We start from the raw sequence: 22027 nt of genomic DNA on the forward strand, positions 1-22027 counted from the left end.
GGCCACTTTATAAGAAACATCCTACCTTGTGCTTTCACTCACTGGCCACTTTATAGGAAACATCCTAGCTTGTGCTTTCACTCACTGGCCACTTTATTGGAAACACAAATCCCAATCTTGATCATTGATCAATAACACATTCCAGTCCAAAGTCTTGTGTAAAACGGCATATACTGCCTTTATTACATAACCAAGCATGTCACAGAGAGACGTTACAACGAACAAAGGACGAAAAACTCATCTGCATCATCATCATCATCATCATCATCATCATACACATACGCGTACAGGTTCAGAGGTACAGTCACGGGTGGACAGATGTTGAAACTTATCATCAAGTCAAACCAATAATCTGCATAGCTTGTAAGTAGAAGTTGCATAATCATTCCCAGAGGACGGAGAGAGAGAGAGGCGTGGCCATATGGAGGGGGCGGCGACGGCGTACAGTAAAGGTCATGTGCACTTGCATAACACAAAGAGTTGACCAGTGCATAGATTATGCTACGTTACAAGACTTACAGACAACACAGAACAAGACCGGGTCGAGTGAAAAGAGGCTAAATAAATAAATATTGGAGAAACGCTGATCCATATTCATATTCAAAAGTTCTTAAAAATTTCCAAGTCCTTCGGAGACACGGCCGGCTCCTTTTTCCGCTTCTCGTCAGGATACGTGTCAAAGTTTGAGGAATCTCCTTCGTGCAAAACTTTGGGAACGATGGAGGGCTGTGTTGGATGGTGGGAGGAAGCGAGAGAGAGAGAGAGAGTCAGTCATCACACAAATGTCCATGCTTTGAAGAACTTTATGTCCAAATGTTTACAGACACCTCCTCTTTTGACAGATTGATCCCTTTGGGATGAGCTAGAGTGGCAGAACTAGCCATCCAACATCAGAACCTGAGCTCACTGATGCTCTCTCTCCCGTGGGGCAGAATGCAATCAAATTCTCCTCACAGCAATGCTGCAACGTCTAGTGTAAAAGCTTCTCAGAGGAGCAGAGCCTGTTACTGCAGCAAAGGGGGACAAACTCCCGGCTACTAGCTACTATGATTTCAGTAGGACCTCTAGAGTACAAGGTGTCTACAGACTTTTGGAAAGTCAAACTTGATGAACTGACCTTTATGCTCAGAGCACTATACTGTAAATATACAGTGTGTGTGTGTGTGTGTGTGTATAAACACATGAAGGTTTTACCTTGAGCCTCCTCTGAGGCACGCTGTCCCAGTCTACAGACCTGAACCATCTGTGCTTCTTCACATCATCAGCTCCACCCTAAAGGTTCAAAGAGGACAAACGGGACGTGTCATCATATGACCTCAATTTCCGGAGTACCATTATCTTTATATAAGCCAGACAGTGATTAAGACTGACCAACAGACGGTTAATACACATGTCCTGTATCATGTCCAGAATAAACAGTAAATGTGTTTTAGTCACATTTATATTATTATTATTATTTTTTATTACAGCTGTTTTATAGCTTAGAAACAGTTCAACTGTCCTGCTGGACGATGGTGTTAGTCAGGATGGCATTAATCACTGACAGAGGACATTTATGCTGTCTGTGCCTCCAGGACACTGACGGATGGCTGTGGCATCACTGAGGACTGAACCTGCGCTACGTGGCCGAATACCTGCCAAACACAAATACTTTAAGTACGGGTACTTAGCTAGCTAGTTCATTCATAATGCTTCTTGGCTAGCTAGCATTAGCTACTGTTGGCTGTGGTATCTGTGCTACTTCTAAGCAATATGGCGACGCTTCCGCTTTCACATACATCTTACCATACAAGACAAACAGCCCAGCAGAACCAGACCGGTCATGTCTGGTCTACCCTGAGGAAGCTGGAGGTCCTTTCTTTCAGAGCGTGAGCCTCTCTGAACATTCAAGATCAAAAGTTAAAGCCAAATAATCTCACAGTGGATAAAGCAAACAAGCAGATTGTGGGCGAGCTCCTGTAAGAGGATGCCCTGCCCTCCGGCTCTCTCCCCAGCCGGTCGCTCAGTTTCTCTGGGAAAACCCCTGGGAGAAAGGCCTAGCGCGACTAGCGATAAGCTAATCCACCCAAGATTTCCTTTGTTCCTCTCAGCCTGGGAAGCTTTTGTGGACATTCAGGCCTCCGGAAATGGCCTTTTGCTTTATCGCTTTATTGCCGACACTATTTACCGGGCGAGCACACACAGGTCTAACGGGCACCTCCGCCGAGCTATTTTTAACTGAAGGCCGGAGCCTAAAAGTGGGTCTCTGTTCGTCTCTTTATGATTGTGATATACAGTACAGTAGGTTCCATAAGCATAAGAGCACACTGAACAACGTTTTTTTTTTTTTTATCAAAAGATAATAATAATATATTTAATAATATAAAAATGATGAATCTGTAAAGCACATTGTTCTGGCATGATTTTTTTACCATAAGAATGAATAGTGGAAGTTCACCCCTCTAACATACTACCAACACCCCTGCAGCCATGTGGAATACCAAAGCAACCACCTGGCAACGCCCTAGCAGCCACTTGGGATACCATAGCAACCATTTGGCAACCTCAAATCAACATCTTGGCAACAGCAAATACTGAAGATACTACAGACACTGCTTAGCAACAGCCAGCCAACGGCCAGCCAATGGCAGTTCCACCTCCGAACTGAACCCCTGTTCACTCGTGTTGGAGCTTATTGTTTATGACACAAAACAAACAGGAGCGCAGAGAAGGAAATACGATGTGAGCGTTCGCCTGGACTCGTCTTCTGGATGATTTATTAAAAATGGGATTCAAACAGGCTTTGAAGGTCGTGGCCAAACGTCACGCAGAGTCTATATCTACTGGGTGTAGATGATCTACAGAGGATAAACCCACTGACAGGAGAGCAAGGGAGGAAACCTGCTGAGGTCCTGGTGAGTTAACCCCAGACCGGCTCTGTGGGCGTTACAGCGATGGTCATAAAAACAGAGATGCTTTTGTTCTGAGTCCTGCTCTATTAGAGACAGACGCCTGTTAATTAGCATTAGCTTAAAAATGTAAGTCCACAGTTTACAAAGTGTATGATTTTGTTTATTACAATTTGTATTTTATATTTCATATATGTGTATAGGCAGCCACCTTTGAGGCACCAGCTTAAACATTACAAAATAAAAGTCAATAATATTCTTCTGCATTTAACTTATTGATTTCCAAAAAAATAGTTAAAGCAATATGACTTTATTTTCACGTATTTTATTTAGGTGTAATTACTTAAAAAATAATTGTAAGCTTTTTTAAAACTAAATGCTTCATGTTTATACACTTCATGAAGTATTAGGATAATAACTACAGCATTATTAATAAACTATTAAACTAAGTTTTTTTTATTACTGGTTTATTATTTAGTACAAAGTAGCCACCTTGTTTACTCTAAGATTCCTTCCCTTAAATTATACCAACAAACCATAATTAATCTTTAGTATTTTTTATTATAATAAAAATGAATAATCAAGTAAAATGACATTAGTTATTTAGCACTAAACAGATAAGAGTTTACTAAAGTGGGGAATTCTGTTTTTGCTAAGAACTTTAGCACTTTAGCAAATTAGCATGTCCTCTCAGCTCCGCTCTCGTGACTTTTTTAGTTAAAAGTGAGGGTCTGGAAATCACAATCTTAGAGATGAATTTATTAGAGATTACTGAACACCTCCACAGGGTTTTGAGGAGAGTGGGATGATTCAGACGTGCAGTTTTTACATAAGCGTCTACTGTTAGCCACATTAGCCTCGTAGCTCCAGTGCTAAAACTAAAGAAGTACCAAACATGTCTTGGCTGACTGAGTAAATCTGGAGTAAATCTGGAGTAAATCTGGAGTAAAGGGGTTGAAACTGTGTAAATCTGATGTTTTTTAAACTAGTGAAGCTTTAAGAGGGTTTATAACAGTATGACAGTCTTAGCAATCTGTGTTAGCACAGCTGCTACTACACACACACACACACACACACACACACACACTCTGAAACGCTAGCAGTTTGAGGACGACCACTTCCTAGAGATGCGATAAAACCAGCAGAGACCAGACACAAACACAGATGTGGAGAAAGGGACTGTTTTAGCCCACCAGTTCCCGTCCCACTGTAACGGCGTATGAACCCTAGGGTTCTGCTAGCCAGGAATACCAGTGAGTTCACGGCGCCAACAAAGAGCATATTTCAGACCCAAATAAAAGAGGAGCGCTGATTCGCCTCATTCCAAGCTGTAGCTGGCAGGAACGAGGAGGCCTTGGCGTACTGGAGAGCGTCCGCGCTCCCGGGCCTGTGAAAAGACTCTAGCTACATACAATTCAAACAGATACCCCCTCACTAACGGCGTTAACACTGGCTCTGTTCCAGACGTTTATACACTCACAGCCTCGAGACATGAGCTGATCAGCTCACAGTTAACAAATACACTACATGTCCTAATGTTTGTGGACACCCCTTCTAAGTAATGCGCTCAGCTACTTTAAGTTGCACCCATTGCCAACAGTAGTTGTCTAGGCCTGTAGAGAAGTACTGACAATACTGCCAATAGATTAGGACAGATTGGCAGTCTATGAATGTATTGACACCATGCCTAATGCCACCACTTTTTTATGGGATGAGTTGGGGTTGATGAGGTGGGGTGGTGATCTTCCAACATCCTGACCTCACTAATGCTCCTGTCACTAAATGCAGTGCAAGCATATCCTCACAGCAATGCTCCTCCTCCAGAATCTAGTAGAAAGTCTCCTTCTCTGGACAGTAGAGACAGTTACTCCAACAGAAGCAGGATCAGCTCTTTTAATACCCTTGATTTCAGAAGAAATGATGAATAAGCAGGTGTCCCAATACTTTTGTCAAGATAGTGTAACTTACAAAGATATTCAAAATGACAGAAGCTTATTCACCAACCATTCTTAAGAAGAAATGAACGCAGTTTTAATGAAGATCCTGGTTTTCACAGAGAGATCCATCATCGATGGACAACAATTCTGCTCCTGAAACACATCATGAATCTGATCTAGACTCTCTAAAGCACAGACTAGACGGAATTCAGAGGTAGGTAGTGGGGATTGAGGCCGACGCTCAGCCCTGGCGGTGCGGTCAGTGTATGGTAGGTACTCTCTTCAAAACTTACCAACAAATAATTAAACCCAAGTGTACAGCATACGTCTGGCCCAGGCCGAGTTTATTACCGGCCTCTGTCTGGAGAATTTCAACACACTCACTTTCCAATGGAGGTGAACTGAGCCAAGAGTTTACCCCCGTTTGGCCCATTATACTTCCATTATGCTAGCAGCTCCATTTCTGCACCTATACTGAGAGATGGTCTTCAACAGTCCTCAGTCAGATCAGTCAGGGCTCCTTCTGGAGATCACAGCTGTGGTTCTTGGAAATTCTGACATTTTCTTACAAGAACCCAAAAACAACCTGGTGGTTTTAATTAGTACACTGCAGTGTAAACAGATCGGCCAGGCTCCTCCCCCTGACTGTGATTGGTCCAAATCATTGCCTTGTTCGTTCTGAGACTCCTCCCTCTGACTGCAGTTGGTCCTAATCACTGCCTCATGTGCTCTAAGACTCCGCCCCCTCCACTGTGAATGCTTCCACGCTTCTACACTACACACCACCTTGTTTTTTCTGACTCCTCCCCCTGTGCGTGACTGGTCCTAATTGCGACCTTGATTGGTCTTCATCACTGCTTGTTTGTTCTGAGACCACTCCCCCTGATTGTGATTGGTTCAAATCAGTGTCTTGTTTATTCTGAGACCACTCCCCTGTCTGTGATTGGTCGTGATCGCTGCCTTGTTTGTTCTGAGACTCCTCCCTCTAATTGCAATTGGTCCTAATCACCTTCTCGCTTGTTTTGAGACTCCTCCCCTTACTGTAATTGGCCCTAACCACTAGCTTGATGCTCTAAAACTCCTCCCCCTGACTCCAACTGGTCTTAAACACTACCTTGTTGTTCTAAAACTTTCAGCTGATTGCAATTGGTCCTAATCGCTGCCTCGTTTGCTCTGAGACTCCTCCTCCTGACTGTGATTGGTTGTGATCGCTGCCTCGCTTGCTCTGAGACTCCTCCAGCTGACTGCGATTACTCTTAATCCCCACCTGGTCTGAGAATCCTCCTCCTCCCCAAAAAGTCCAACAATGCACATAAATCTAGTAGTCCATCTCTTGTTAGTCTTGTCTCCCACTGACGAGAAAACACATGCATTTGACAAACGTTAAGTGACTGTCCTGTCCAGGGTTACGTGATCCTGGAACTTGAGGGGAAACTCAAATGTTCAGCAGTTTGAGGGCAGAGGAAGGGTCAGTAAATCCAGGAATTAGTTCTGAAAACAAACAGAAGCTTCTTCTGAGTTCTAGCGAACACTGGACAGAGCCAGCCATGTGCCACCGCTAACCACAAGCAAATGCCAGCAACCAACTTTCCATCCTCCCGACCTTTAACCAGCAGCAACCTGCAACTCTGAGGAGCAGCCGCCGCTCATTTTCAGCTGTTCCGCATTAACCCTGCTCCTTCACATTTAACGTAAGAATGCAAGCAAATACGGCCCTGCTTTAACACACTCAGACGGTGGACGGCTCTTCGGAAAGAAAGGAGTCGTGCCTGATTAGGCTGAGTGTGGAGTTTTCAGAAGCGTGTCGGAATGCCGTCACCTCGTTTAGACAGTGAATCATTGTTTTCGAAAGAGGGCGGTCAAAACTGTAAAAATTACAGCTAGAAAGTCCCAGTGTTCAGGAATCTGGGAAACGGGCCACAATATCCTGTAAATATCGGAATTCATGAGCCACATTTTGCTCATGAGCACAGATACGCATCTCTGGAGAAGCAACACAAGGAGATTTCTACAGCTTAGGTGCTTGACGTCAACAGAATTGCCTTGGTGATGTTCGATAATCCCCTTTGAGTACGTTCTGCTGCAGCTGAATCCTTGAACAGCGCAAAAAAAATATGACAAAGCACTTGAGGGAACCAAACCACTTTGCTTTTTAGTCGCAGACAGCAGTCGCACAAGTGTACTTTGGCTTTCTTCTTCAAGCACCTCAAGGGATGGTGTAAACCCTTTACAAACAGCTATTAAGAGAAATGATCCCAATCAACAGGTGCCACATTTGTCTAATCTGACATTACAGAAGCTCTCGCCGACAGACGTGCAGAAAAGCTGGATCCAGAGCGCAGAACCGTGAGGATTCCTCTCTAAAAGTACTGGAACCCTCCAGCCTGGACTTCTACAGACTGCGTCTGGAGACCTCTGACCCCCTCCGTGGTTAATTTTCGCCCAGGGTGGCGGCGGCCGGGCTTTATGGAGGGCTTTATAGAAGGCCTTGTGGAGCCGGACCTGACCACGACTCCAAAGGAAACCCTCAGCGCCGGACACCTTGTAACATTCCACACCAGCGCCGCCCGAGGGCCCGTTAGGGGTTAAGTAGTGCTGGGCTCCAAGACGGTGAGGCTCATTAAAAAGTGCGGAGCGGGAGATCAGAGGCGGCTTAGAGGTCAGAGGTCCTACGTTTAACACAGACTCCGGGTCAGTTATGAAATAAAGGCCTCTCGTTTAAAACCCTCAGTAGTGGAGAACCAAGCGTTACCACTGACAGCCTGAGAGTAGTGTCCACTGGGAGACCTGAGGTGTAGGGAAGTGTAAACGCACCCACCCCTGAGGAGACAGACGTACTGTAAACACTACAGAAACTCCACGGCTACGCTACACCTATTTCCACAGTTACACTAGGCCCAGGTCCATGGTTATGCTACACCCAGTTCCATGGTTACTCTACACCTATTGCCATGGTTACACAATGCCCATTTCATGTTAAGGTGACACTACACCAATTTTCATGGTTACTTAACTTCCATTTCCATGGTTACGCTACACCCAGTTCCATGGTTATGCTACACCCAGTTCCATGGTTATGCTACACCCAGTTATTTGGTTACGCTACACCCAGGTCCATGGTAATGCTGCACCCAGTTCCAAGTTTACACTACACCCAGTTCCATGGTTACTCTACACCTATTGCCATGGTCACATGATGCACATTTTCATAGTTATGCAACGCCCATTTCCAAGGTTACCCAAAGCTTTGCATTATCAGATAAAAGGTGAAATGGGAGTATGAGTCTAAAGGTTTTACCCTCAGGTTTCCAAGCCGCTTAGTTCTGTCGACGACGAGCAGCTTCTTGATGAGGTCTCTAGATGGAGAAAAGCAGAAAGTTATAAAAATACGATCTCTCACTCAGAACATCAGACACAGCTTCAGAAACCCATCCTCCAGTTAATCAGCACCTGTCAGCAGTTTCACAGCAAGCTCTGAAGTGAGCCTAGGAACTTCAGGTCAGGAACAATGGAAAGAAACTGAGGCCCAGATATTTATTACTCATTTATTTTATGAACTTAGTCATCGTCCCCGCTCTCTCCTGACTCAGTGGAATGAGGAGGGGGATCTCCACCAAAGGAAGCAGATAAATCAAATTATTCACTGAAATTGCTGGAGGTTCTGTCCGTGATGGGAGATATCATCTATTCAAGATCACTATGAACGCAGATATTTCGTCCATCATGACCCGGACCTGGTCGCCCACAGCACACTGGCTGTACGAGCTTCTCTACCTGCACAACAAGTCGCGTCAAGTCAATAACGCGTCGTATTTCTGTGGCTGCACCACCTGTTACCACAGAACAGACTGTAAAGCAGCTGAACACACAGCGGGCCTCTGGTGGCCCAAACCTGGGCTAATTAAGCTGACAGCACAGCGAGGGACAGACTTTCACCAGCACTGGATTCCCTCACTGCCAGAGGAACCTCACATTTGGATCTTTAAAAAAAATGCGAATGAGTGTTTATTATTAATTATTCACTTAATAACTCGGCTCCATTTAAACTGAGCTCCTGTCCATCCTGAGGCTACACGCTAAAGCTGTGCTGTGTAAGATTAACAGACGTCCGTGCTGACCTTACGTAGAAATCCAGATGGCGAGGGAAGTTCAGCTTGGCAGCGAGAACCTTCTGGTAGATACCAAAGGGGTTATCATCGAAGAACGGTGGATACCTTCAACAAATAAGAGAAAAACACACATTCACTCTCTCTCTCTCTCTCTCTCTCTGCTATTAGCATTAAACATACAGCCAGTATTTAAAGGGTAGGCAAAGAATGATGGGATTGGGAGCACACTGAGGTCATTTGTAGGTTAGCAAATCCTGATCTGATCCAGTGGATTGGGACAGGGGTTGATCTAGGCATATTCTAATAAGTATTAGCTATTTTAAACCCGATCCACGTACAGATCTGTGGTTTTGTTGAAAGCCAAGAGCACTTTAGCCTCCTCCTCCAAAGATACCATTTTCCAAGGATGACCAACATGACATTCTGGATAGCCATGATATCGACATTACATACAGTATACAGTCAGGTGAAAAAGTTAGGACATCTGGAGATCTGATCTTCATGTGATCAACACTGAGAGATGGAGGTAATCTAACTAATCATCATTTTTAAAAGGAAATTAATAGAAATGTAATTAATAGAAATTCAACCCCCAACATTTATTATTCCTTCAAATGTGTTGAATCAGAACCAGCTGCAGAAGATCAGCTGCAGATGATCAGAACAGGGTTGGAGAGGATTATTCTGGAGGAGTCTGTCTGATTTACACCTCAGACGTTTAGTCTGGTCTGATCTTGATGGTTGAAGTGAGTGGTTTGATTTTCATGGGAGGGAGGAAACTGTCAAAAATAAACACTGGGGTAAGACTAAAGTTCTCCAGCAAACACGTAGACCAAGACCAGGACATCTAGAACACCTAGAGTCAAATGATGTGGGAACGGTAACAGAGGATAATTCAGATCCAGAAAATAAAGATCCGACCCAGGATTTTGTTCCAACTGCCAGGGCAGCTCTACATTTTCCATCTCAAATTGGCACAAACCACACAAAGCATCTGAGCACAAAAAACATCCATAAAAAAAATCCATACTAACTGAGAAGCACGGAGGTGGAGGTGTCTTGCAGCAGCCGGCTCTGGAGAGCTCTCCAGAATCCACAATGAATTCTGTACTGTATCAGAAGGGGCCTGAGGAACTTGTGAGACCATGTGTGTAAACACTGAAGCTCAAACAGCTCACAGCTGAGAGATTTCTGCATGGAGGAGAGGGACAATTGTTCTCCCAGTGGATGTGATCGATGTCAGACTGGTAGGCGGTTCTAGGAAACGTCTAATTGAGGTCACTTTATATCTATTAGGGCACAGGGTGTCCAAACTTATTCCTCACAAAAAAAACCTCTGCATTTCTATTGATGCTATAATGCCGTACAGAGACTCTCTGAAATCAGAGCCCAGCTAAGACTAATCAGCGAATTAGCGTGACTAATTAGCGCAGCTAATGCAGTGGATGTTAAAGAGTTTAACAACAAGCCTGCTAGAGTTCAGTCCTGACCGCGACCTGTGACCCGAGAGAGTGACAAATGGCCTTAATGACCTCAAATGGAGCAGAGGATGCGGCGAGAACGCTGGTGTGTTTTTCTTACGGGAGATAACGAGACGTCCTGACCTGACTGAGTCTACTTTGGCCAGCGTAGCCTTTCCGCTAGTCCAGTGTTGCACTTATACAACTGATTCCACACCATGTAAAGAAGCATTCCACTGATTTCAACATAATAAAGATCTGATTGAATTTTAGGGGTGTTATTGGGGGGGGTTGGTGTGAAGCGCTCGGTTCTAGATAACCCAGTCAGAGTTGTTCTACAGTGGAGGTGAAGGGAAGCAGACGTCTGAAGCTCTAATAAAAGCTCCTCACAGAAAGTTCTTCACCTAATGGTGATGAAGACGCTGCCTGATGCCTGAGACACGGTTCTACCAGAGTTCTGAGAAGAGCTCGGCTCTAGAACCTGCTTTTAAAATCAGATCATTAAAATGGTGGAGGGATACATGCTGCAGGGTGTAGTGCGGCTACAGAAAGTAGTCCCTAAAGAGAACTGCATTAGTTGAGATTCTCTATTCACTATTTTACCTTCATCATCATCATCTTCATCATCATCATTCCAAACTCAGAAGACTCGTGTAGCTGCACTGGTGGGTTTGGATAGGAGATAAATTATGGGCTGTATCTGTGTTGTTGTAGTCATGGTGACCGAGGCCTGCTTCCATTCACCTCCACTGTACAGAGATCAGAGTGGGTCGGTTTCTCTACAGTGAAGCTCAGTTTCACACCGGACCCCCGACTCTGACTGAGCTCAGCTCTCACTCTTATTAATGCAGCACAATCTGGTGAACCTGTAAATCCTCCACAGAGTTCAGAAGGTCATGAAAGAGATGAAGCCCCTCCAACATCAACAAATAAATATTAAAGAGGCTGAAAAAGAAGCTTCAGAAACCCAAGCCTCAAAGTCTTCAGCTCAAGCGACACTTATCCTGAAGATATTCTTCATTCTGGAGCTCCGAGGCATAAAATACGGCCGTGACTGGAGGGAGTACAGGTGGCCCAGATGTGGGTTGGTTATGTAATGTGGCAGATATGAAAAACCTTCCCTGGTCCCGAGGATTTCAGTACCTGAAGCTGTGGCTCCTGGGACGAAAACAAGCATGGAAGAAACAGACGTGTTTAGGGCCTCCAGACTGGAGGGGGGGTGGTGGTGAAGGTAGGGGGCGACTGCTTCAGCTTCCGAGGGATCGCTCGAATGGACAGAAAAGCCCCAGGGGTAAAGGACTTTCGCTCAAGGGGGGGCTGCGACTTCAAAGACTGCTGTGATTTATGGTGCTGGAGGCTCGGCGGCTGTAATTTCCCTCCACTGCGGGAAAGAGGTTAGCAAGTTCCAACTGCATTAGCCTACAGCGGAGTCAGGTCAGGAGCGGGCCGCCAAAAAGTCCGTAAAAAAACATCCACCATCCGGCCTCGGCGAGTTCAAGTGGACAGTGGCCAGTCCCGACTTTGCTCGCACCAGCTGTCCATCACATCCTCAGTGTCAGCAGTGAGGATCAGGTACATGAGAAATCAGCTCTCCTTTTACATCCCAGGGAGTTACTCCAGCACATTTACACAGACAACAGTTTAGCCCCGCCCATTCATCTTACAGCAGTATAGCTCCACCCATTCAACCTACAGAAATGTAGCTCTGCCCATTCATCTTATAGCATTTTAGCCACACCCATACAGCCTAGAGAAATTTAGCTCTGCCCATACATCCTCCAGCCCCACTCAAATAACAAACAGCAGTTAAGCCCCACCCATTCATCTGACAGAGGTTTAACACCACCCATTCAGCAAACACTGCTTTTTTGAATGTGACACAATTGGGTATCCAATCAGAACAGAGCTCATTTAAATATATCAGGGCTAAAGGTGGAGTGTGTGTATAACTGTAAGGGAGGACGAGGGGTTGGTGTGGAAATGTCTGATGACACACAGGTGCTATAGGTGGAGCTCAGCGAGAAACCACATGACTAATGCAGGCTACGTCTCCCAGTTCCTCTCAGATCTAGTCCCGTTCTAGAGGCACCGCACAGAGCTCACAGAGCCCGGAGGAGGGGACCCGATAGACGGTTCCCATGCTGACCCGACGGTCATCGTATTTGCACTTAGAAAACAGTAAACGACAGAAAGTCCAGCTTCCTTCCTTCTCCGAGCTCTGGCCAACAGACAGAACGGGCCAACCATAACAGAACTGCTGGGCCCGGAGCTGACACACACCAAACACAGAGCAGGACCGGCTGGGAGATCAGGACCGCCTGAGAAAAGCACACACAGCAGGCTGAGGAGAGGAACAGGAGGTTGAAGGCCATGAGGACACATCAGGTTAGAGCTGGACCCAATGTTACAGCTGGAGCAAGAGCTGGCAGCCAATCAGCAGCAAAACAGATCTGTCAATCAGACAAACTTCCCTCTGATATCGACCTTCATTCATTATAATATTATTAATATAAAATATTCTTACATCATTATAATACATGACAAATCTACATCGCCAATTACCAAACCTGTACGTATTCTCTTAACCCCACCCCACCACATGCGACACCCCCGATACTAGTAAGGGGGCAAGACCAACACACGCCCCCTCCGACACGCCTCTTTTTCACCAGGCAGGAGCAGAGTTTATAATAGGAGAAGTGTTATATATTCCATTTGCTGAAATATTTGGGACTAGACAGCCCTGAGGGTTCTCCGCTGCTTCTCACAGACTGGGGGAATCAAATCCACACCGGAGGAGGTGTGTCCACCGGTCCTTTTCTGGGTCAACAATCTGTGGACGTTATAAAACTGTCCTAGTAATATCAGGTTCACCAAAAGAGAAACAGTGCAGCACTTGTTGTCCCACTAGCTTTTCCTGAACAAGGACTCAATCCCAGACCAGTCAGCATCAACTGTGTGAACCTTCCAGACTTCATATCCTGAACCTGGACAGAATTCAGGAGATCCACAGATCAACCAAACCCTGATCCTGATCCCAGGCCTGGACTGAGCCTCTGTTTCTGGGCTCTCTGCATCATCCTGGAAATATTCCTTGAACAAGACAGTCAGTAGCAATGACAATGATCCAAGTATCTGATTAACGGACAAAAGTATTGGGACATCTGAAATTATTAAGCTTATTAGCTTATTAAAAGAGTTGATAACCACCCCACCTCATCATCCCCAACTCCTCAACTCATCCCAAAAGTACTGGATGGAGCTCCTCCACCATCATTCCAGAGAACACAGTTCTTCCACTGCTCCACAGCTCAATGCTGGGGGGCTTTATACCCCTCTAGCCCACGCCTGGCATTAGGCAGCATGGAGCCAATAGGGTCATGATGTTGATCTGCTCCAGAGAGTCCTATTCTATTGGCAGTACTTCTTCTCTACAGGGACTAGACAAGCTGTGTGTGTGCATTTGCACAACTGTGTCAGCAATGGGTGCACATTTGGACATCTAGTGTACATTCCAGGTGTTGACCTGCAGATTCTAAGACCCATGCTGACCCCTTGTGGACACCCCTGTTACTGCGCCTGCCATCAAAAGGGACTCGGACACCGTTTTCTCAATTGAATTTTGGTGGAATCTCAAAGCATCTGACCCAGAAAAGCGTCCTCCACGAGCTGCCTGAGGTCAGTCGTGCTCAGCTGCAGACGAGTGGGTGTAGTGGTGTATTGTGGGTGTAGTGAATAGCATCACAGTGACTCGTGCTGTATCGGGTGACGACCTCTGTTGCCTGGGAGTCGGATATGGAAGAAGTAACGCTGCTGAGGCCGTTAGCTGAGGATGCTGAGTGAGGACAGTCTGGACTGATGTGGACGTCATGCTGAACAATGCAGTGAGGTGGAGGGATAAACTGGCTGGGCTGTAGAGCAGCTCAGATTACTTTACTTTAACACACATTTATTTTACTCAGCAGCTTTTCACTGCCAATAAAGCCAATCCCACTCTTCTACCTGTGGTTTTTTTACTTTTATAAATGTATATAAATGTGTATAAGTAATAAAAATACTTATTATTAAACTTTACGTTCAAACAGCAACTGACATAAAGTAAAGAAAAAAAATGTTATTTTAGTAATAGATTAGTTTTCTTTAATAAAAAATTATTTAAAAGAAATATGTTTTTTAAATTTTCAATAAACACAATAATCTTACATTTTAAATTCTTTAATACAAGTATTAACTTTAAAACTTACATTTAAATAAAAAAGATAATTAACATTAATATTAAATGCTTTATTATTTAAGAAAAACATTCAATTTAAAATGTATTTTTTAAATTAGATTTAACATTCACATTTATTAGAAAGAAATGTTAATTAATTAGTAGTTAATTTACTCTTTAATAAATGTGTAAACATTTGTGTAAATATAATAAAAAGTTATCTTTAATGAAATACACAATTACCTTTATTATATTTCAATGATCTTTAATAAAAAGTAAAGAGTATTGATGAAACAGACTTTAAATGAAAGTAATGTGGTAATCTGGGTCAATCAGCATCACAGTCAGTGCAGTAAACACACACTTTACTGCCCTCTGCTTCTTTACGACTGGTTTCATTCTGCTCTGGTCTGAATTGAGCCAGATTGGCCTGTAAATGAGCAACTATTACATAATTCAGAGAGGAGAAGGAATGATTAGTGTGTGTGTGTTAGCAGTGAGTGAGTGACCGCTGTAAAACAAAAGAATGACGCTGTAAAACAATAACGTCCTCTAATAAAACACGAGGCTCGGACTTCAGAAGGAGCGTTTTACAGCAGGAGTCGCTCCAAATGGTTTAATTACACGTTCAAATGGAAACCGTATTGATCAGCGCTGGACTTTTAGAGACGTTCAGTGAGACTAAAGAGAATACAGAGAGGAGATCACTGCTATCCTACACGATGGTGGCTTATCTCCGCCAGACAGACTGGAGAGGCAGGACTAACTCACTCAGGATAAAACAGAATAACAGGGATATTTACTGTAGTTAAACTGTCTCAGTACCATAAGGCACCATGAAGCAGAACTTCAGCTCACAGTGAGAGCTAGCCAGGCTAAAGTACAGCTTACAAACATGGTGGAGGTAGTTTCACACACTGCTACTGTAACTAAGACCCCCAAAGTAAACAATGAGAGACCCCCCCCCCAGCTGCTGTTATGGACCCAGGTAAGTCAGGAGTGTACTGTAGATGTGATGGTGGATCAGTCAGGAGTGTACTGTAGATGTGATGGTGGGTCAGTCAGGAGTGTACTGTAGATGTGATGGTGGGTCAGGAGTGTACTGTAGATGTGATGGTGGGTCAGTCAGGAGTGTACTGTAGATGTGATGGTGGGTCAGTCAGGAGTGTACTGTAGATGTGATGGTGGGTCAGGAGTGTACTGTAGATGTGATGGTGGGTCAGTCAGGAGTGTACTGTAGATGTGATGGTGGGTCAGTCAGGAGTGTACTGTAGATGTGATGGTGGGTCAGGAGTGTACTGTAGATGTGATGGTGGGTCAGTCAGGAGTGTACTGTAGATGTGATGGTGGGTCAGTCAGGAGTGTACTGTAGATGTGATGGTGGGTCAGGAGTGTACTGTAGATGTGATGGTGGGTCAGGAGTGTACTGTAGATGTGATGGTGGGTCAGTCAGGAGTGTACTGTAGATGTGATGGTGGGTCAGTCAGGAGTGTACTGTAGATGTGATGGTGGGCCAGGAGTGTACTGTAGATGTGATGGTGGGTCAGTAGGAGTGTACTGTAGATGTGATGGTGGGTCAGGTGTGTACTGTGAATGTGATGGTGGGTCAGTAGGAGTGTACTGTAGATGTGATGGTGGGTCAGTCAGGAGTGTACTGTAGATGTGATGGTGGGTCAGGAGGGTACTGTAGATGTGATGGTGGGTCAGGAGTGTACTGTAGATGTGATGGTGGGTCAGTCAGGAGTGTACTGTAGATGTGATGGTGGGTCAGTCAGGAGTGTACTGTAGAAGTGATGGTGGGTCAGGAGTGTACTGTAGATGTGATGGTGGGTCAGTTAGGAGTGTACTGTAGATGTGATGGTGGGTCAGGAGTGTACTGTAGATGTGATGGTGGGTCAGTCAGGAGTGTACTGTAGATGTGATGGTGGGTCAGGAGTGTACTGTAGATGTGATGGTGGGTCAGGAGTGTACTGTAGATGTGATGGTGGGTCAGTCAGGAGTGTACTGTAGATGTGATGGCGGGTCAGGAGTGTACTGTAGATGTGATGGTAGGTCAGTCAGGAGTGTACTGTAGATGTGATGGCGGGTCAGGAGTGTACTGTGAAAGCTGGTCTGCTTCAAACTCACCCAGACAGCATCTCAAAGATGAGCACTCCTAAAGCCCACCAGTCGACGGCCAGGCCATGACCTTTGCCCTGGATGACCTCAGGGGCAAGGTACTCTGGAGTTCCACACAACGTGCACGTCCTGCACACACACACACACACACACACACACACACACACAAAGTTTATTTTTCTGGCCACACTGGACAGTGTGTTGCAACACATTTATATGCATATACACTAATTTGCTAAAAGTATGTGGACACATGCTTTTCTAGTATTTCTTCTAAGATCAATGATATGGTGATATATTGAGCATCAAGCACACTGTCTCTACAAACATCCTTACACACATTCTCTTCGTAGCATTCTGTTAAAACAGGTGATTATTAAGACAGCTCTGGCGTTAAACACCCGGCTACTGCGCCCCCTACAGGTTATACAATTAATTTCTGCTTTGCTCTAACTCTGTAACCTGTATCTGTGACCTATATTGATGATGTAATAGTAAGGAGTTGTTCTGAGCTCACTCCTCTCATGTAGCAGTTACCCTGCTAACTGAGCTAATGCTAAAAAGCAATCAGAGCAGTTTAACAGTAGTATTGATCAGACTGACGGTTTAACACTTATTGATTGACTGATTTAGGACTGTGCAGTGTCCGCTTTATCGGCCGATACCGAGACACATTGGCCAGAACCTAGTAAACAAGTAGGAGCTATCCGTGTCTGCTGTGTACACAAACAGCATCCTAATACCACAACAAGTGCCTCTCTCTCTCCCTGTTTGTCTCTGTCTCTCGGCCTAGGCCCCATTATAAAAACAGCTCGTTCTCCTGCGGGAGAGCGACTCCAGGCTGGAGTGGGGTCTGCTGCTTCTGAACGATCGGCTGACATACACCCCCCCCCTCTCGGCCTCAAGAGAGATCATTAAGTGCAGGCTCACGCTGTGCACAGCCAAAAGCCAATTGACAATAGTGCAGCGCTTTGCTGTTAGCCTCTCTGCACTGTCACACATAGATAAATATATATCGCCACTGTCGCGCTGTAATTAATGTAATTAATGTTGAATTTGTGAAAATAGTGAAGAATAATTGTCCAGGTTATTAGATTTACACCATAAACTGAATTATTCTGCTATTATAACTGTTAGTGTTACGGTCACTACTAAGAGAACACTGTTGATTCTGCTCAGCCACTGTATTGATCATCAGCTTCTCTTTACCTCTAATCTGTATTCAGCCCGACTACCCCTGCACCACAGGGGTTCCCCTTAGAGAGGTGCGCTACGTCTCACAGCCACCAGGGGGCATCAATTCACCAATCTGTGTATTTTTTTTGTGTATGTTATTTAAAACCTGCTTATTCTCTTTAATCCTGTTTGTACTGTTCAGGTCCTCGCTGCACTCTCCAGCCCGAAGCAGGACGGGTTCCCATGCAGAATCTCGGGTCCACTCAGTGGTCCTACTTCATGCTCTGCACCTGTTTAGCATTTCTTGACATACTAAGGGGCTTTATACCCCTCTAGCCCACGCCTGGCATTATTAGGTAGCATGGAGCCAATAGGGTCATGATGTTGATCTGCTCCAGAGAGTCCTATTCTATTGGCAGTACTTCTTCTCTACAGGGACTAGACAAGCTGTGTGTGCATTTGCACATCTGTGCCAGCAATGAGTGCAGCTTAAAGGAGCCGAGTGCACTTATTTGGACATTGAGTGTATATCGAACCCTGTACGACTAACCTGTCGATGACCTTCTTAGCGAAACCAAAGTCAGTTAGCTTGACGTGTCCCTCTCGGTCCAGCAGGATGTTCTCGGGCTTCAGGTCCCTGTAGACGATGTCCTTGGCGTGGAGGTACTCCAGAGCGCAGATGATCTCGGCTGAGAAGAACAGGGCCGTGTCGTTTCCGAACTTGCCGCGGCTCCGCAGGTAGGTGAACAGCTCTCCGCCCGGCACAAACTCCATCAGCATGAACAGGCAGCGCTCGTCATGCCACGTCCAGAACCTACGGGTCAACAGGAGAACGGTGAGTGGAGAGTCAGGCTGTAACTGAAGGTAAATGCCCTGGCTGATCATCAGCAGGGAGGACACCCAGGATTACATGTTCCTATATGCCTAACCTAATATGGGTGAAGATACTTTTAGAAGATGGTCTAGTGGACACTGGGCTATTGTAAACCCAATACTGTCCTCAGGCACAAGAACAAAAAAATAACCAACAGTCTAAAGCCACAGGGATCCACATCTGAAGAAAACCAAATCAAGAATATTGATGTTTCCATATCTGGATAAAGGCTGGAGCTCATTTGACACTGGAGTAATCTGATCACCCTGCTGGTTATGTTCAGGTCTGAGGTTAAAGGAAACTCCACTGTGTCAAAACACTGTGTATATTTGGTGGGTTTGGTGTAAAACACTCGGTTCTAGATAAGCTCCCACAGTCAGAGCTGTTCTACAGTGGAGGTGAAGGGAAGCAGACGTCTGAAGCTCTAATAAAAGCTCCTCACAGAAAGTTCTTCACCTAATGGTGATGATAACGCTGCCTGATGCCTGAGACACGGTTCTACCAGAGTTCTGAGAAGAGTTCGGCTCTAGAACCTGCTTTTAGAACCAGATCATTAAAATGGTGGAGGGATACATGCTGCAGGGTGTAGTGCGGCTACAGAAAGTAGTCCCTAAAGAAAACTGGATTAGTTGAGATTCTCCACTATTTTACCTTCATCATCATCATCATCATGGTGGGTTTGGATGGGAAATAAATGATGATGGGCAGTCTAAAGCAGGAGCATTCAAGGAAGGAATGAAATTTCACAGCTGCTGCTCTTTAAGAGAAGACTGAATAAACCAAGTCCGACTCACAGCTTGACGATAAAGGGATGGTTGACCTCCATGAGCACCTCCTTCTCATTGTGAACGTGCTGCTGCTGCTTCAGCCGGATCAGGTCCACTATCCTCATCGACTTCAGCGCAAAGAAGCCCTTGGACCTCCTGTCCTGGACCAGCACCACTCGGCCAAACGTCCCTGTGCCTGCGGAGATATGAGGCCAACAGCTCACGAAACGTCTCAGAGCAGCAATAATAATTAGGGGTTTTACTGCTGTAGAAGAACCTGGTGGTAGCTTTATCTGACCCAGTCATTATCTAGAACATCACAGTCTGGTTCTTGTCAGAGTGTCTCAGATTTTTACACTTGTCCATCTGGGCCTGGATATTATTAATTACCATTTATAATTTTAGGCCCCATTATCCAGCTTAATGCAACATCTTGGTGCAAACATTGGCTCTTAATCACTGTAGCATTTAGTGCTAAACCAGCAGGCGAGCCAGCAATTGTGCAGCTGGACCCTCCGTCTCTAAGTGAGCGCTCTGCAATCCATAAAGTTAATTTGCAAGCAAATAGAGGATGCACCACAGATCGCCTGTGTCATCATAACGCCAAATGGATCTTTTCTTTTTTGCTTGCTGGTGGTCCTAATCTGCATCCTCATCTAACAGGCTGGAGCGGCATATATATATATATATATATATATATATATATATATATGTATGTAAATTCACAGTGCAGCCGCTGGCACTGGTACTTCAGGGAAATGGGTACAAATACACCTGCAGCCCAGTTACAACCACAGCAATTCTGCAACACCTGCAGGCTTGAATGAACACCCTCAGCGTGCATGTGGGACACTATAGGCACTCATGCATGCAGCAAACTGGTCATGCTTGCAGTGCAGTGACGTTAAGCATGGTGCATATCCTGTCAGAGCATGCACACATACAGTATATGGCCTGCCACTGCGATCCTGATCATTGCTGCAGTTGCACACTTAAAGCGAGCATGCACGGATTCTAATCAATAAAGCAAATAAAATCGAGACAGAATCAAGATGCATTGCACGTTTGAGAGCATGCACATGCCAGCCTGGCCCAAATCTAATCTAATGCTGCATTTGTGCGCTGTAATATTTATGCTTATATTTATTCTGGACCATGCACATGTCAGACCATGCAACTGTGATTCTAATCATTGCTGCAGGTGCACTGTTATAATCTACATGTATATTATTCCGAGGCATGCACGAGGCAGCCTTCCTTCTGCTCGATACTGCAGTTGCACACAGTAATCACAATGCATACTCGTTTGGAAAGACATGCACGAGCCAGTCTGCAGCTGTGATTTTGATGCACTAAGCAAGAAGCATATCATATTTCAGAGCACGTGTCTTACAACTCACTACAACGTATTGAGTACGTATTAGTTAGCAATTAGCAATTTGTCTGAAACGTTTACCATATGCATATGCAATTTGGAGCATGCACGCGCCAGCCTGCAGCTCTAGTTCAATACTATAGTTGCAAAGATGATATTTTGCCCGATGCTGCAAATGCAAACTTGCACTAAGAAACGTGCAAGCTTCGAAGCACGCACGCATGATTGCAAAACGTCGAGCACGATGCACGGAGCGATGGTATGCACGTGCAAAGCGTTGAACTTGGCAAAACGTTGCCGTCTGCACGACGTGCACGCACCCACGGTGGCGACCGAGTCCAAGATGCCGGGGGAGAAGTCCGCGCAGCCGGGCTGGGGCTGCATACATGGCGCGCCGGCCGGCGAGCGCGCGCCCCTCCTCGTGCTGCCTCCGTCCCGGGACGCTTCTCCTCCGCCTCCTCCACCACCTCCTGCTCCTCCTCCTCCTCCAGATCCTCCTCCTGATCCCGTGCCCCGCGCGGGCGACGTTTTGGCTGCTGTCATCCTCTAATTCCGCTCGCGGTACGCCTCATTTTAGGTGTTTGGCGCCATGCATTCGTCGCGCACGAGCTCCCACAACAACACAAAACAGGGAAGAAAAGAAACGAGGCTGCGCTGGAGTAAAAGGGGGAGGGGGTTGGAGGGGGGTTCAGCAGCCCATCAGGACAAGGATGCGCGCGAGACTAAGGCTACCTTTTAAGCACTGCGGATAGAGGCTCCCTAACGACATGGCTGAGGCGAGCATCGTCTGCGCGCGCCTCTCGGCTGGACTGGTCTGGATTTGGGACCTCTGGGATGGGGAGCACGGGAGGAGTCTGTTGCTCTGTACGGGAGGAGTCAGCAGTGTTGTGCAGGACGAGACTGGTTCCGGTGAACATGATTGTTGCATTGCACGAGAGGAGTTTCAGTGCAGGATTGCATTGCACGGGACAAGGCTTAAGCGTTTGATAGGTGGAGTCGGGTGCACTGCACAGAATGACACTCTTTAATAAAATTGGAGTCTTTTGCATTGCGCGAGAGGAGTCTGTTGCAATGCACGTGTTTATTGTATCGCGTGAGAGTCTGATGCAC

The 22027-nt window shown here is 45.6% G+C and overlaps 1 protein-coding gene across 1 annotated transcript; it reads right to left on the bottom strand.

Annotated features, from left to right (window-relative positions):
- Positions 1-255: 255 nt before the first annotated feature.
- On the bottom strand, positions 256-21510 carry LOC140560769 (cAMP-dependent protein kinase catalytic subunit PRKX-like). Its single transcript, XM_072685300.1, has 8 exons — positions 21238-21510; positions 19570-19738; positions 18452-18715; positions 16735-16854; positions 8944-9039; positions 8124-8181; positions 1195-1272; positions 256-726 (listed from the first exon to the last, which is right to left on the bottom strand). Exons 1-8 carry the CDS (start codon positions 21458-21460, stop codon positions 601-603), a joined length of 1134 nt encoding a protein of 377 aa, XP_072541401.1. The 5' UTR covers positions 21461-21510; the 3' UTR covers positions 256-600.
- Between the last annotated feature and the right edge of the window lie 517 nt (positions 21511-22027).

The sequence above is a fragment of the Salminus brasiliensis genome, chromosome 8 (assembly GCF_030463535.1).
Source record: "Salminus brasiliensis chromosome 8, fSalBra1.hap2, whole genome shotgun sequence".
Taxonomy (NCBI): domain Eukaryota; kingdom Metazoa; phylum Chordata; class Actinopteri; order Characiformes; family Bryconidae; genus Salminus; species Salminus brasiliensis.

Bases quoted from the DNA above. Each gene is read 5' to 3' on its own strand.
- LOC140560769 (XM_072685300.1), bottom strand. From the start codon at position 21,460: ATGACAGCAGCCAAAACGTCGCCCGCGCGGGGCACGGGATCAGGAGGA. The intron at 16,855-18,451 runs GTTAGTCGTACA...GTGTGTGTGCAG, and splicing joins GCTAAGAAGGTCATCGACAG to GACGTGCACGTTGTGTGGAA. The intron at 1,273-8,123 runs GTAAAACCTTTA...TTGAACCTTTAG, and splicing joins AGCGGCTTGGAAACCTGAGG to GGTGGAGCTGATGATGTGAA.